Source organism: Condylura cristata, unplaced genomic scaffold (assembly GCF_000260355.1).
Source record: "Condylura cristata isolate star-nosed mole 26May11 unplaced genomic scaffold, ConCri1.0 scaffold00016, whole genome shotgun sequence".
In the NCBI taxonomy this organism is placed as follows: domain Eukaryota; kingdom Metazoa; phylum Chordata; class Mammalia; order Eulipotyphla; family Talpidae; genus Condylura; species Condylura cristata.
The window spans coordinates 20,180,187-20,197,228 of NW_004567117.1; the positions used below are offsets into that span (position 1 = coordinate 20,180,187).

Consider the following 17,042-nt stretch of genomic DNA (forward strand, 5'->3'; position numbering starts at 1 on the left):
ATTTTCCATCAAAAATTCAACAGCAGCATTCAGAAGGAAAGAAAGGCATATGAAAATAAAAAGGGTAAAAATAAAGCCATCTTGTGTTGAGTACTATAATTCTTGACACAATCTGCCTTGCTGGGTACCTGGACCTAATTTCACTTGGTTATTATATCTCCAAATAAGGTCATGGTTATGAACTGGATCATAATGACATTTTATAAAATAGATGGAACAAATTACAAATTTATGTGCCTGAGCTTTAGTGCTGATTTGGCCACCTACTTACTTTGCAACTTAAGATAGTTTTTATTTGCTCTTTATTTGTAAAATTCAAACAAGATTTTAACCCATGTCCTTTTTTTTTTTTTTTAATTTCCATGGGGATTTATTGATTGCCTACTATATACCAGGTATACAGGCTTTTGATAAATCCTGGGAACATACTCAATAAAAAGTCTTTGGGATTTTTCTTAAATATAATTTAATTGATTCATCATTGGTTTACAAAATTATTTAAACTTTGGGATTATTTAAACTTTGGGATGTCACACCTTGATATATGGATATCTATCTATCTCATCACATGCACCAAAATTCTGGTGTCATTCCCACTATCAAATTAACCTTTGTACACTTTCCTCCTGCTGTATTCATCTCTGGTAACTGCCATATTTCTCAGTCTTGAGTTATTGTTGTTGTTCTTTGTTGGTTTGTTTGTTTATTCATGTTCCACATAATGAGAGCTACCATTCTGTGATTGTCTTTCACTTTGACTTATTGCTTAGCATAGTCACCTAAAGTTCGATATTGTCCAGAAAGGTAAGATTTCATCTTTTCAAATAATTGAATAGTATTCCATTGAGTATATATACACATATATACTGCAGTTTCGCCATTCAGTCATTTATTGAAGAATTTTTGATTGTCTCCATATCTGGTTATTGTGCATTTTTTGTGATTTATTTTTGTGCATTTATAGCTGTTGTCATAGAAGTAATCAGTAAAAAGTCTTTGAATAGGATTTATTTATTTCCAGATAAGATTATTTTGGAGAAGCAAAATTTATTTTTTGCTTTAGATTCTGTAAACATAACAAATTACCTCTTTTGCATTACTTCCAGGCTAAGTGTTATACATTTTGTCTAAAGCACAATGGATGAGTTTGTGTTTGTATATTATCAGTTTTACATATTTGTTTATGTGGATTTGTTTTACTCTTTTGGTTGTTATAAAGTAAATACTTTAATGTGATTCGCTTCTGAAATAAAAAGAACTATAATGAAGGAGTAATAGATGAATAAAGTACTAAAGAAAACCCTAAAACCATCCAAAAAGTTCCGTGGCTTGATACCCCAAGCATACTAAGTCTCACTTTCAGTTTAAAACAGTCTGCTACCATCCTCAGTAAACTTGCTGCAAATCTATTTTAAGAAAATTCAAAGCACAGGACCTCTCTTATATTGCTTAGCTATGGACTGAACCTACATTTAGGTCTGTAAGGATCTGTTTTTATTTTCAATATCCCCTCCAATGCTCAGGTCTTCATTCAGGCTCTCTTATATTCTTACTGTTGTTACCTAGCAGTCCTGCATCTCTCTAAATTATCTTACATGCTAGAATTTGTATTATCATAGTATTTTAATTTATTTCTTAGCAAATTCAAATGTGATAAATGAGAATACCCTGTTCTTTTTAACCAACTTTCCTTTGGGTTACAAAATAGTAGAAATAATGAAGTTACTTTAATGAAGGAATGGAGAAGTGAAATCATATTCTCTGCCTCTACTTAAAGGAATGTTCTAGGTATTTTTATATAACTTGTCTCACTTAATCCCTTTTCAAAAACAGAGTGCAGTGATTTCCATTTGTAGCTGAAAAAACTGAGGCACAGAGGTTAAGAAGTTTGCCCATAAATGATACAGTTAAAATACAAACCAAGATACAGTTAGACAAAGCTATTAATCTTGGATGTGATCTGAATGTCAAATAGATTATAGATCTGCGGGAACCTTCCAGGAGCAACATAGCACTCCAAGAAGTGCTGTGTCTGGCATGGTTTTAAAAGGCAACTTCTAGATACACAGAAAGAAGCTTGCAACTATAAAACTCCCTGGCTGATCTTGTATGGTGAGGTTTAAAATAAGTCAATTAAGGTAAAATTGTCAGAAATAAACCGGAGGTGATAACTGGGAAGAACTGTGTCTGATAGACATTCCACTCTGCTGCTTGTGATGGCGATCACACTGTGCGTGTGAAGTCAGTAGTATTTGTTAAAGCACTACTGTGTGCGCACCAATATACAGAGAAAAAGTGAAAAATGGGGGTAAAAAAGCCCTAAATGTAACTATCTTCAGACAGTAATCTGTGTCTCTTTTTAGAATGTAATTGTTTCGGTATTTTGTGACCTTGGGAGTCTTATGATGTAAAAGTTTTCTATGAAACATTTTAGAATCTGTATGGTGTTTAGTGTTCAGTAAGGAATATTGATATGCATTTTCCTCCCTTTGATATTAAGTTGTTGATATCTTGGGAATAATGGCCTGTCCATCTTTTTATTTCTTATTGTATCCATTATATCATTCATGCTCTGTAGGTGTTAAATAAGTGTTAAGCGAATGTATGAACGGATTAGTAAACTTGTCTGGATGAGGCCTCCCGTGGGTGGGTTTTGGCATAGCAACACAGCTCTATATGTCCTTGAATGAAGATGGTATCTGTGCTCTTGGGGAAGATCATTCTTTGTGAACCATATGAAAAGAGATGATCCCACACAACCTAGTGCAGGCCAGGTAGAGAAAGCCGTCCGCCTTCATCTGTTTCTCCCACCAGAGTCAGACATCTAATTCACACAGTTTCAGAAATGTAACTTTAGCCATCTTTGCTTTGTGTAGGGAGAGGTAACTGTCTGTAAGTACTACCTGTTGAAATCATTCTGAATTAAAACTGATTGAGGGCTGTTCTGACTTAAATTGGTACTTCTGAAACTAAATCCTGTCATTAGACTTTAAGTTTTTTCCCTCACTGAGATTTCTCTAACATGGTATAAAACATTTCTAATTATCTCTTAATTATTTCCTTTTGCTCTCTGGCAATTACTGATTGCAGGATATTTGTCCTATTCTAGGTAAAGGTTTGACCTTAACCTTGGACTCTCAAGCACATACAGACCAGGGCTCAGTGTTTCCTTGAGGACTGCAGTTAAGGGAACAATACAGACTTCTCAGTTCCTTTCACACGACAGCTTCCCTGGGAGGGTTAGGAGCACACACTTAAAAAAAAAAAATTGAGCTTCAGCTTTCCTTAGTCATTCTAGCTCTGATGGTGATTTAGTACTTCTTGTGAGAAACATGTCACTCTCAACTTGGCAGTCCATTATTTTAATAGTGTTCTTATTGCTTTGTTTGTTCTTGGTCACGGTTATATATAAAAATTATGGGAAAATTTTTCAGAGTAACTCTTCTATTGAAAAGACATGGTTTCATGGCAGGTGAGTGCATTTAAAATAAATAAGGAGCTGAGAGTGTTTGTTGGATCGTGTTATAATACAAAAACAAAGACGAAACCTTGTTGGTCCTGCTCCCATTTCTAAATCATACATGATAGAAAACACAATGCTGATATGCATTAAAATAAATAATGCTAGCAGTATCTATGAGAGATGAGAGACCCTTTATTATCATAGGTCTTGAGAATTAATATAATAGTGAGAGAACACCAGATATCCAGCCATATAAGACTCATCTAGTGAGATGAAAGATAGGTGGCAGATGCAGTAGAGTTTGAAGTACATGATTTTCTGTCTGATCAGTTATGTTGAAACCCTCTCTTCTTTTTTTTTTTTTTAAGGTCTATTTATTTATGCATACAGAACTGGGGTACAAGGCCAGAGGTGCAGGGGCGGTGAGATATCCTTTCTTCTTAACAAATGATGAAGTTCATTTAAAATTAGTAGTTACCAGAAGGGAAGTAGGAAGGAGAGTGGGTACATCAGAAAAAGGGAGCAGGGTATGGGGGATAGATTTAAACTTTTAGAGGTGAATTTAATGTAGTATATACATATTGAATCGACACACATCACACCTGAAACTTAAATAATGTTATAATGCATCGTTACTTCAATATATTAAACAAATGTGGTCAATAAAAAAATCATAATAAAAATTTAAAAACTCATTTAAAACTTCCCCTCTGGAATTTTCTGAGGTGATCCTAGTATGTTAACCTCTCACTGTCTTCAGAGTATTGAGAGGAAGGATTGTGAATATCTTGTTATGTATTATTTTCTCACATTTTTCTCTAACCAAAATGCAATTTCCTTGAATTAGGGGTCATTGACCTAAAGTGGTTTTTAATTATACTTCTTCCTACACAATCACACAGTAGGCATTTAAAAAGTGCTTGCTAAACAAATCTTAGCTTCTAATGGATGTCTCTGAGGGATTTTTAATAAATTTCCTCACTGAGTCAAACTTCTGGGATTCATTCCAGTGAATTTTATTTGGTTTAATCTTTTTCAGTGAAGAATTACAACTTTGCTGGTTTCATAAAATGTTTCATCTTTTAAGATAAATTAATGCAGAAAAATAAAAACAAAATTTGAATAATAACTTAAATCCTATCATCCAAGGTAATTTCCCTCAGTGCTTTATAAACATTACTTTACATATCTTAATGTGTATCTATAACCAGAGAGCACAATACAAAACAAAAAACCATATTACAGCCATTTTAATTAAAAGTACTAAGTTCAATTAATTTTAGGCTGAGTAATAAAGAACAGTGGATAAAACCAAAAACTAAGCTGCTCAACATTGCCACAGATACATTCATAGTTAAAAGTCTCACATGTTTATAATTTGAAAAAATGTTCATTTCAACTTTGGACAGTATAAAGGATGGGGAAATAATTAAAGTCTCCCCTACCTCCACATTTTTGCAAGTTATATTATCTTTTTAAACAGGTTATAACATTTATATTGTGTTTTCAATCATCATCTCCATAGTTTCTTTCAATGAAACTGTGTTCCCCAACAAACTTTTCGTTTTTTTTACATAGCTGCTTCTGTTGTGAAGTCTTAGTGGATTTATATCATAGAGGTTTGCATTTCCCTCTGATGGATTTTTATTTCTTTGCCTTAAATTTTAATCTTTAAAGCCATTTTCTGAGTTCTTTCAGAATTGTGTCTTGGTAATTTCTTTCAGTAACAAAGAACTCTTGTTTTGAACTCTCTATTTCTTATAACATAAACCCTTTATCTGCCTTTGTATGTTCTTCTTCCCTCTGAACGAGTGTATGTCTGTATGTGTATAGATTAAGGTATCAATTCTGTGTGGGTTCCCTTCTGGAAAATATGAGTACAAGCCAGCAGACTACCTAGCAGGTGCTCCAAAGGCCACCTTTGCTTTTGGTGGTCTTTGAACTCCCTTTGGTCAAAATAATGATTTTCCTGACTGGACACATTCATCATGATTTTCATCATGAGGTCAACCTAGTGTGATTTTACATAGCATAGATTCTCTTTGTGAAAGTTTGGCAATTGTTGCATCTCCCCTAGTTTTTACCATCAATTATTTTACAATCTCTTGTGTCCAGGAATTGAACAATAAAATAGCTATGCTTTTTTTTTTTTTTTGGTCTTTGGAGATGGTAGGGGATGAGTTACTAGCTTTAATGAGCTAAGACAATCAGGTATAATTGGATTGTTCTTAAGCCTATTCAGAATAAGTGTGTAAGGATAATTAAAATGGAATAAAACAGAATTAGACATCCCATGAAGCAACAGATTTAGCAGTAAATTCATCTACTCTGCCTGTGTTCCAAAATTATAAACCATACTTTAGCCTCAGTGGACATCTTTGAAATAGATCTTTTGACTTTGTCATAAAAGACTCTATATCTTCTATTTTCTATGATATTTTGAAAGATTTGAACCACATTAAGTGGTAGTCAATAGCTTAAGATCTACTCACATTGCTACTAACATGTCTTCAAAGTTTTAAAACTTTCTGCTTTCCTTAAAACTCCCTCCCAGTTAGATTCATTCTTGGTAAATGACCCAAACACCTTCCTAAAGAAAATGTAACCAATTCCTTGACTTACTGTTTTTCAGTATTTTTGTCTCTGGGTTATACTTTGTCTTTACTCCTAAGAAAATAAGCTTCTTCTTAATTCTTACCTCTCTGGGCCTACTTTATTTTTGTGAAATACTTTAATAAAGTTAAAGAAAAATGTAGATGCTAATAAAGCACTTATGCACTTACCATCGCTTTGACTTAACATATTTTGCCTCATCAAATTTGCTTTGCATCTAAAAAGAAAAAATCAGTACAACTTTTGTAACCTTTTATATTTATGAATGAGATTGGCCAATAGATTTTCTCTTTAATACAGTACTTGTTTTAGAGTAACAATTAGATTAACTTTATAAGGTGAGTTAAATAGCTTGTTTTCTTTACCTGTTGTCTGGCATTATTTTTCCTACTCTATACCTTTAAAGACAATTGAACTACATTTTTGAGTTCTCATTTGGAGTCCTAATATTTTGTAACTCTCATTAGAAATATTTTTTTGACATGTAAAACTCTTAGAAATGTGCTTTTGAATGTATAGGAATATGGTGGGTATGGATGCTTCTAAGTTCTTCCATCTTATTAATACCTAACTTTATTTCTTTGCAGACAGAGAGATGAGGTTTTATGTTGGTCATCAACATTTGTTGAAGCTCACTGGTCATTTTTTCCCTTCCTATTTATTCTTTAGGTGCTGATGGAAAAGTTTGCCTTCTCTCATGGATCACTGGAGTGCTTTATGCTATATTCAGTGGTTCAGGATTTATCATTGAGTTGTTATAGTGCGCTTTATTATTAAGACATCTCACTTTTTTGTCTGATATCTCTGTTTTTGACAAGTATATTAAGATAACATTTTGAAATGCCTATTTCTCTTTAAATTTCTCAATTTAAAATTTTGAATGTAATTAATGCTATTTAAATAGATGTAGGTTTAAAGTCATTCTGTTTTTTCAGTGAATTATACTTTACAACGAAGGAATTGCCTTTCTCATCCTCAGTAACGTTTTTAACCTTTAGTTTGTGTTATGTCAGTACTATAGCATTGCCTTTTTGTGTGTAATCATGGCCTCTCCTTAGTTTATCTTCTCACTTTCATCATCCTATAAGTTTATCTCATGTAAGCATCATATAGCTGAATTCTGCACTTTTTAATCTTTTAAAATCTAATGTGAAAAATGCATTTGTATTGCCTTTGTGGCAATTAATTTTCTTATTTTCTTTAAGCCTTCTCCATTTAGTGAGTTTTCCTTTCATGCATATGTTTGGGAGTTATAATTATTTCTTGTTTCTTCCAATAGCCACCTGTAGGGTTTTAACAAATTAAAGAGTTAGTGTTTACCTCTCTTGTTCCTATACAATCTTGCATACAGTTGCTTTCTTTCTTTCTTTTTTTCCTTTGTTTACTTCCAATTTGTATTATCTTTGTTAGTTATTAGTATTTTCAGTTAGTGTTTACTAAGATTTACTCATACTTACTAGTATTTAGTCTAGCATGGCCACATATTCCTTAATTGTCGTAATTTCTTTGTTGGGAACATCTATTAGTAGTTATTTCATCAAGATTCTCAAGGGGTAGAATTTCCATTTGATACTGAAAATGTTCTTTAATTATTATTATTATTACATTTTAAAAGAGACTTTGTTATTAATGGAACCCTATGTTGAATTATTTTTGCTTGGTCTTGTGAAATTATGCCACTGTTATCTGTTATTTATTGATGATAAACTTTCTTTGCTATCATTCCATTATAAATAATGTATTTTGTTCAAATTTGCTTTTAGATTTTCAAAAATGATTTTAATATTTTCTCATGTGAATACATTGGATAGAGAAACGATAAATATTCCTTGAAATCTGATATGTTGCTTTATCTGTGGACTCTTTTTTCAATTCTGAAAAACCCTTTAGCCCATCAGATGACTAAAATAGGATCATTTATTAGCACTTAAATACTGCCTCTCCCCCATCCTGATTTTTTTCTGACACTCTTATATATATGTGCATTCTGCTTTGTGTATTTCCTGTATTTTCCTTCTCTATCCTGCTTTTGACTCATTATTTTTATGCTGCTTTCTAGATATTTCATCAGCTCTCTATTTTTTAAAATGATTTTTCCTTTGCTTTGTCCACTGGTTTAAAAAAAGAAACAAATTCTCATTTTTCAAGTTCATCCATTTTAAATGTGCCTTAATAAAAAAATCTTAGTGCCATCCCTTTTTATAATGAATTGTATGCCTTTTTTTGTCTTGATAGTATATATACACAGTGGAATACTACTCAGCTATATAAAACAGATAAGCTGTTGCCATTTGTGACAACAGGGGTCAAATTGGAATGGCTATGATGTTAATCAGTATGAGTTAAAGGAAAAAGACAAATACCAGCTGTTTTCATTTATATGCAGAATTTAGAAGCAAGTCAAAGAGTCAGAAAAAACTATACCAATAATAGGCCTAGAAATCTGACTGAAGAATTGAAGCTGATAGAGGGTTGAGGGAGGGTGGGGAGTAAAGTGTGAAGGGTGCCCACTGACTCTATGGTAGAGGAATATGAGTGTGGGTGTGGTTGTGATCTCTGAAGGGGTGTTATCCTAAACCTCTGAATCTTAAGTAGTTTTGTATACCAATGTTACCTCAATTAAAATAAAACAATAAAGTTGGCTTCTTTTTACTCAAAGGTCAGATGATAAATCCTATAGATTCTTCAGATCATAAAATTTCTCACAGCTGTTCAGCTCAGCATTGTAGTACAAGGCAGACCTAGACACTTGTAAACAATTGAACCTAACTATGATCTAGTAAAACTTTGTTTACCAGAACAGTCATTATCCTGGGTTATAGGTCATGGACCATAATTTGCAGTCCTTTGATTTAAAACATACTTTATTCAATGATACTTGATTCTCTTTAACTCAAGTAACTGAGGGTGGTAACTCCCTTGTTTCATGCTTTAGCTGATATTTTCATATAAAGGGTTGCGTTGTAAATTATTACCTTTAAAATACTCAGTTTAGGAATATTCTGAAATAATCCAGCACTTAGTGTTGTGTCTGACATGGAAATACAGGCATCATTCAGAGTATTCTGAATTATTAAAATTAATGAAAATTAACTATCCTGTTACTGTTATCATAGAATAGAATCTATCCTAATTCCTAGGTCTTAATAGAATCTACAAAAATTGCATCACTAACATTTCTGTTTGTAACATTTATGAAAAGTCTAATTAATAAGATTATGATTAAAGCACTTTTTTTTTTTTTTACCTGTACCCACTATATACTTTGAGTTCAAAATAAAGCCTGTACTGAGTGAAGCATGCTTTGCGAAAATTAAAGACTATCAAAGCAAGACAGAAACACAAAGAAACTTTGGGAAGAGTTCTGAAATACAGTTTTAAAGAGAATAGAATTAAAGATTGTTGTGTGATGTTTTTTATACATACACAATTTTCTTACTGAGGTAAATTCATGCTTCTCAATTCTTTATTATAGGACACTTGAAATGGACCAAAGCTGAGGACATTGACATAGAAACTCCAGGATCTATTCTTGTCAACACTAACTTGAGGGCATTAATAAATAAACATACATTTGCTTCCTTACCTCAGCATTTTCAACAATACCTCCTGCTTTTACTCCCAGAAGTGGATAGGCAGGTAAGTAGCAGCTTTAGACATTTAATATTAGTCACCGGTTACATTATTATTAATAGCACTGAGATGACTGATACATGGATGGATTGTTTTAAAATAGTATGTTTGTGTAGTTTCTGTACTGTTTTTGCTAGCATTTGTATATTTGTTTAATCTGCTCAACACAAACCCATTTTTTATTGGTAGTGAGCCAATTCAAATTTTAAAGTTCTGCACATTGCCGTAGAATGCAAACAACAGACCTACCTAAACTGGAAAGGGAAAACAAAGACATCATACATTCCATTATCAAATAAATCTTTGAAGGAGCTGCTCCTTTGCCCAGAGGGAATATTGAAGTGCTGCAATAAAAAGCCAGGGTTTCTAAGAAATTATGTAAATGTTTTTATTCTCAACTCTTTCTAAAAAGCACCTAAAATTTATGTTTGCAGTTGCCTTTTGAGAGTCTATCATCATGAATATGATTGCCTATAAATAATCACCTTTTATCTTCTTTAATATAACTAGAAATGCTGTAAGTGTATTTTTGTATTTTGAAAAGCTTCTAAAATAAGGACATACAAATATAGCATCATAATAGCTGACATCAATCATCTTCTAAAGTAATATTCTTACAAAAGAAAAGGAAAAAAATACTTCATCACATAAACTTTTATTAAATTCCATAAAAAATATTAAGTGATAAGTAGGAAACATTTCTCATGAGTCATATTTCAGTACACTTTGACACTGTATATAATTTTTGGTTGATGGACAATATGTGTGCTTGAATATTTATTTCAAAATAATAGGTACATACATAAGATTGATTCAAAATAATAGGTACATACATAAGATTGATATTACTGCATTTCCTTGAATAAATTTTCTTAGTTATCTACTTGATTCCACTTTCTTCTGTTTCCTGTCATGCCTACTTAAATAAGATGGGCTACTGTTTGCTGCCATTCTTATGTTCTCTCTTTAATAGAGATTATTTGTTTATATTTAGAATAGTATTTTGACCTCAGGTACACTTTTATTTGTGATGTTGTCTTTGTTTCACAGAAAAATATTTAATATTTCCTGTGTTTTTTTTTTTGGATATGTTTTAATACATCTCTGGAAAAATAATAAATGCCAGTTAAATGTTTATTGAATCAGTTATAACATCCTAATTAGACACTTAAACCTTGTTTGTGAATAACAAAAATATACAGAGAAACAAGTAGGCTTAAATGGGAAAAACACTAAAAAAGGCATATGGAGCTTTCATATACATAAAGGAAAAATCAGAGGTAAAATTAAGATTCTTGAATTGGGCCTTGAGATATGTGAGAATTTGAATAAAATAGATGGAAAGTACCAAATGGAAGGTTCAATGATAAAAATCAAAAAGAAATTTTTTAGGAGTCTGGACTATATGAAAAACAGTACAATAGATTCCTTGAACATTAGGCTAAAGAATCTGAACACTGTTCTTCCTGTGTTTGCAGTGCAAACCCATGAGGGCTTTTGAGCAGAGCTATAATGTAATAAGATCAGTCCTTTTCAAGAAAATGCTTCTGGCAGTACTAAAAAGGAATGTTAGGGGTGGGAAACATGAAAGTAAGGAAGAGAAGTTAGAGTTCAATTTTAGTTGTTCCAAAAAGACAAAATGAGGGCTTGAATTTAAAGACTAGTGTGAAAATTAAAGAACAGGATAATGTAGATATCACCATCATCTTCCTCCTCCTCTGCCAGTGGTAGCAACTACATTTTGTCAGATAAAACTTAAAGATAGGGAGAAGACTGAGTCTCAGGTATTAAGCTTGTGTTACTGAGAGTAGAGGGCAAGCGTTAAGAAAAACTTTATCTTAGGGAGCACTGCTGTTAGCAGTGCAACTATTTCTTCCACTTCAATATCTGTGTGATTCATCTTGTTTGCACTTTTATCCCTAGCTCCTGGAATAAGACTTGACATGTTTAAGGTGCTCCAATCTTTTTGGAATGAAGAAGTGTCAAATTTTCCTGGGTTTAGCCAAGTATTTCTGTAAACCAGAAGACCAGTTGAAGTCTAATATGTTATTCAACCTTTAACAGTTTCTGTTACTTAGTATTTCTAGTGTTTATGAGAAATACAAATGAATGAGGCACAATACCTGCCTTCCACCAAAAACAGTCCACCGGGAATATATTTATTCAAGAAATCTTTACTGAGCACATATGTGTGGAATATATTTAACTTTACTAAATATAGAGGATACAAGAATGAATCTTGTATCTTGTGCAACAGCTAGAGGAGAAAGGCTCATGCTGAAATACAGGACATTGCTCATTACTAGTAAAAAATACAATAAGTGAATAGATCCATACCACAGTTATTAAGACTAGGCAGAATAATAAATGTCAAAATATAAGTATAAAGAAAACTCTTTGACAATTCAGAGGATAGAGACTTCATCTGAAATTGTTATTGGAGAAGATTTATGGTAGAACGACGATTTAAGTTGAGCTAGATGGACTAGCAGGGATTTTGTAAATAGGGCAAGACAATGAATTTTGTAAAGGGAGAGCATGCCACTTACAAAGCTATATTTCAGGAGATGCGATAGTTCCTTATAACTGGATCATCATGCAGGGGGAGTTGGTGGGATGCTTTGCTGATGGCTCTCAGGTTTACAACCTTGAAGACCTGGTTTCAACTCTTTGATCTTTTTCTAAAACTGACAGTACTATCAGAGATTTTTCAAATGAAAAATGACACACATAGAATATTTAAATTAATATTTTAGTGCTTGGATAGGGGTGGGAGAGAGGATGCAGTTCTTATTTTCTCTTAGGATCCAGGAGAACCCTATGAGTGATGGATTAGACAGGCAGAAAGATCAGACAGGGAGACTGGATAAGAGACAATTGCAGTAGTTGAGGTATGCAACAAGACTTGACCTTGGACATTAGCCTTGGAAATAAAAAGAAAGGACTGAATTCCAGGCATATTTTCAATACAGATGAAGAGGCATTAATAACATACTGCTTATGGTATGGGTTTGTCAAAGGTGTAGAAGGTAAATGGAGATCTTATCTGGGGTAACTTGGGAGGACAGAAGGCTCTGTGAGCCTTTTAATAGTGGATACCAAGAAATGTGGAGCTCTCTGTTGCTGTGCCCTATTTTTTTTTTTTTTTTAATTCATATAAGGGCGGGGAAGAGGATAAAGCTTTGATCCAACAAGCCACTGAAACTGTTGATTTTTTCAGTCCAGTTTATAAATACCCAAAAGAGGATGAACACAACCATTTTCTAAGGAAAATGAATAGAAAACATCTGAAAGTGATTCTGATTACACCGTAATTAGTCGATCTCCAAGTACAATCAGTTAGTGAAGCCACAAACAGAATTTATTCTGTAACAACGCAGCATAGGAAACCAGCAGAGGGAATGTTCATGGGGACACCACAGATGGTACCTCCTCTTCTCTTTCCCACTGACATATAGAACCTCTGAAATGACCCTCAGAGTTCTTAATGGAAGAATGCTAGGTGTTAAGTGTTCTGTAGTCTTCTATCTGAGCATGCATGGATATCTCTAGTTCTTGCAACTTCATTTACTTAGCAATATGAATATTGAATTTTGACAACAGATTTATTTGGACAAGTGTTTCATTCATATCCATTTCATTTTTTAAAGTCTTGCTCTCATATTTTGTGAAATCCTGCTCTCATATATTCCTACAAATTTGAAGCTTCTGGCTTTTTCATGTCTTTGTTTGACTTCTCTAGAATCCTGCCCATTTTCTTCCCTGAAGCAACCTACAGGGCTTCTTACTCTGGACCATGGAAAACAAATGTTCATTGCATTTTTTTCATTTTTAAAACATGGTGTTCCGTTACTCATCTTACCAACTAAATTGTCATTAAGTCAGTCTATATGATATGTCTTTATATTTGTTTTTTTAGAGTCTTTTTAATCTTAGACTTTGTTTTTTAACATACTCCTGGATGTTTTATAATATTGTCACATTTACTTTTATGTTTTAGTTTTACTCTACTTCATTATACTGAAACAAAAAGTCAATCTCAAACTGACTTAAATATACAGGGGATTTATCAGCTCAGGTAATTAGAAAGTAAAGAGTAGGCTTCTGCTTACTGGTCCTAAGATTTATTAATCATCAAAGACAACTTGATTATTATTTAATATTTTTTAAAAATGTTGTTAAAAAACATCTCCTGTTGTTGGTGCTATTCAAAACCTTAATACCTCTTGGTGGAATGGTTATTTGAATCAAAAAATGGATGCTTTATGGTTTATATTCATGAAGAAAACACTTTAATGCCAGTATTTCTTTTTTTTTAACTTTTGACTTTTTAATATTTATTCATTTTAATTGAGGTGATATTATGACACCCCATTCAGGAATTACCACCATAGTGCACCCACCTCCAGCTAACCCGTGTTCCACCATCATAGATGATTCTGCTTCCTTCCCTCTTTGTTCTTATCACTCCTCACCCTTTGCCAGATAAAAAAGTGTGTTTTTATCTGACTCTTAGTTTAGTTACTTTATATTCCACATATTAGTGACACCATCTGGTATTTACCTTCCTCCTCCTGACTGACTTTTTTTCATCTAGCATCATCCCTTCAAGTTCCATTCATGTTGCTGCAAATGGTATGAGTTATATTTCTTGGCCCCTGAGTAGTATTATATTGTGTGTATGTACTACATCTTCTTCTGTTCTGTACATCCATTCATCTTTTCTCAGTCACTTATGTTGTTTCCATAATTTAGCAATAGTAAATTGCACTGCAATAAAAATGGGAATGCAAATTCCTTTCCAATTAGTGGTTTTCAGTATTGTCGGTAGATGTCTAGGAGTGGAGTTGTTTGGCTGAAACAAAGATCCGTTCTTAATATTTTGAGATGCCTCCATGTTGCTTTCCATAGGCTGGACCAGTTTGCATTCCCACCAACAGGTAGGAAGGTCCCATTTTCTCTGTCTCTTCACCAGCATTTGTTGCTTCTGGTCTTTTTGAAAGAGCTGTTCTCACATGTGTGAGATAGTATCTCATTGTGGGCCCAATTCACATTTCTCTGATAATGATTGTGAACATTTTTCTTGTGCCTTTTGGCTATTTGAATATTTTTGGAAAAATATCTACTTTGTTTGCCTATTGCTTTGATTGGGTTGTTTCGGTTTTGTAGAGCTTTATGTTTCAAAGAAAGGAGCAAGATACACACCCGATGGTACTATTTATATCACATGTGACCACTACTTAATAACACTAAACTAGGAAATTAGATCTGAAATTTGCTTTGAAGTCAACCAAGACTACTTATTTCTTGCAGCTTATAGTGCCCACTATCTCCTGAAATACTATGATTCACTGTGGTACAGGTCAAGGAAACATTGAAAATCTCATTTTCAGGAAGTTCTAGTAAAGGATATGCGGTGGTGGTGGTGGGGATGGAGGTTGCTTGGTAACAGTGCTCATTGAAGTAAATATAGGCATTGAATTTCATTTTCAACAATTTGGGTTGATGGCTTCTACTATATGAAATGTCTAGAAAGTGATAATATAGTCAGTTTTGAGACTTTAAAAAGATGAAGTTACATCTATATAACATATCATCAGCTGTGAGATTTAATAAGAGTTTGGTATATCATAGTCATCTTACAGAGTTCATATATTTGTGGAAAAGTATATATAGGTAAAAAAGAAAATGGGAGAAAGCCAGGGGATAAGCAGCAAATTTATGAAAGATCATTGATGTGGGTATTATATAGAGACAACAGTGTGAAATGAACATGAGGAGATGATTGGGAAATAAACATAATGTATTTGTTTAAATCTCTTTCCATTCATCCTTTATTTTTATTCACTCGGCTTTGCTGACCTGTGAAGGACCAGTGCATCAGAAGACACTATGCCTTATGTCTTAAAATTTTTTAAAATAATCATAAACTTTAAAAAAAAATTAAAGGTACATTAAGCAAATATCCAGATTGATCCAGTTTTCCTCCTCCACAGCCAACATATTATGTCTTAAGGTTGTATTTTCTATTAACAAAGACATGCTCTTACATAAGAAAAATACAACCAGTCAAGATCAGTAAGGTAACAGTGGTCCTGTGTTTCTTTGATGCTATTAAAGTGTAGCTAGTTGTCACAGTAATGTTTCTTTGAGCAACAAGACCCAGTATAGAAACTGTCACTGCATTTAGTTGTCCTGTCTCTTTAGTTTTTTTCATTCTGTATCAGTTCTTCAGCCCTGTTTTTACTTTCATAATTTTGACATTTGTGAAGATCATGTTCATTTGAGTTTTTTCTTTTTTTTTTTTTTTTTGGTGATGCTTCCTTGTTATTGCATTGTGATATAATATATATTGGAAAGAATATTATAAATGATGTATATCTTTTCCTTCCACCAAGTAGCACACAATTTTGATTTGTCCCAATAATGATGATATTAATTAACTCAATTATTTGATTAAAATATCTCCTGCAAGCTGCTGCAGTTTCTTTTTCATTCTTTGCAATTCAGTTATATTTTGTGAGGAATTTGTCCTAAATTATGTTAATATCTATCCCTCTTCAGATTTTCACCATCCATTTACTTATGCCTGTATGTTTTCATTGTCTAGTTTTTTTTTTTAAATAATTCAATATTCAGATCATCTCAGATGTTGTTACTTCCAGCTTGTTCCAGTGTCTTGTCATATGTATCCATTATTCTTTGAGCACTTTCTTATTTTGAAATTACATATCTATGGCATCGTATGCTTTCACTATCCTAGCCCTGGATTAAATAATTTATTCAAGGAGCCATGTTTCTCTTTAGTGGGAAGATGGTAGTTAGAAATCAAGATCTTGCAAAAGGTGTGGCCTTTGCTATTGGTGTGTTACTTCTCTCAGTGGAAGTAGAGTGAGGATATAAGAAAATCGTAGTATTTTGGGGAAAGGATAGAGCACATAATTCATCCACTTAACCAATGTATATTTAACATTTGTTATGTGTTAGCTAAAGTGATGGATGAGGATATAAATATTAATAAGTCACAGTTCTGACCCCCAGGGAGGTAATATTTTCTGGAGTGGTGGGGAGAAAATGAGAGAGAGCAATGAGGACCCAGTTGAGGTTAAATGGCAGTGGTCACATTCAGTTGGACTATGTTTCTTAGCCCACTGATACTAAATATTTGTGCATTGAACTTGGCAATAGTTGTGCAAGAATTTGGGTTTTACAAGGTGCCAAGATTTACAAGTGTTCAAATTAAAGTAGCTGAGAGATCTTTGAGGACTTGAGATGCTTGCTGGAGTGGTTGATCCTGGGTCTGGGTTGGATAGGAAGAAAAAAATCAGAGCAC

At 33.1% G+C, this 17,042-nt stretch overlaps 1 protein-coding gene across 1 annotated transcript in view; it reads left to right on the plus strand.

Moving 5' to 3' along the window:
• ASXL3 (additional sex combs like transcriptional regulator 3) overlaps positions 1 to 17,042 on the plus strand; it is a 124,773-nt gene that overhangs the window by 61,148 nt on the left and 46,583 nt on the right. Inside the window, exons 7-8 of the mRNA XM_012725786.1 lie at positions 9,552 to 9,715; positions 11,188 to 11,299. Of these exons, the coding sequence (XP_012581240.1) occupies positions 9,552 to 9,715; positions 11,188 to 11,299 (276 nt within the window). The remainder of the gene's footprint in view (positions 1 to 9,551; positions 9,716 to 11,187; positions 11,300 to 17,042) is intronic.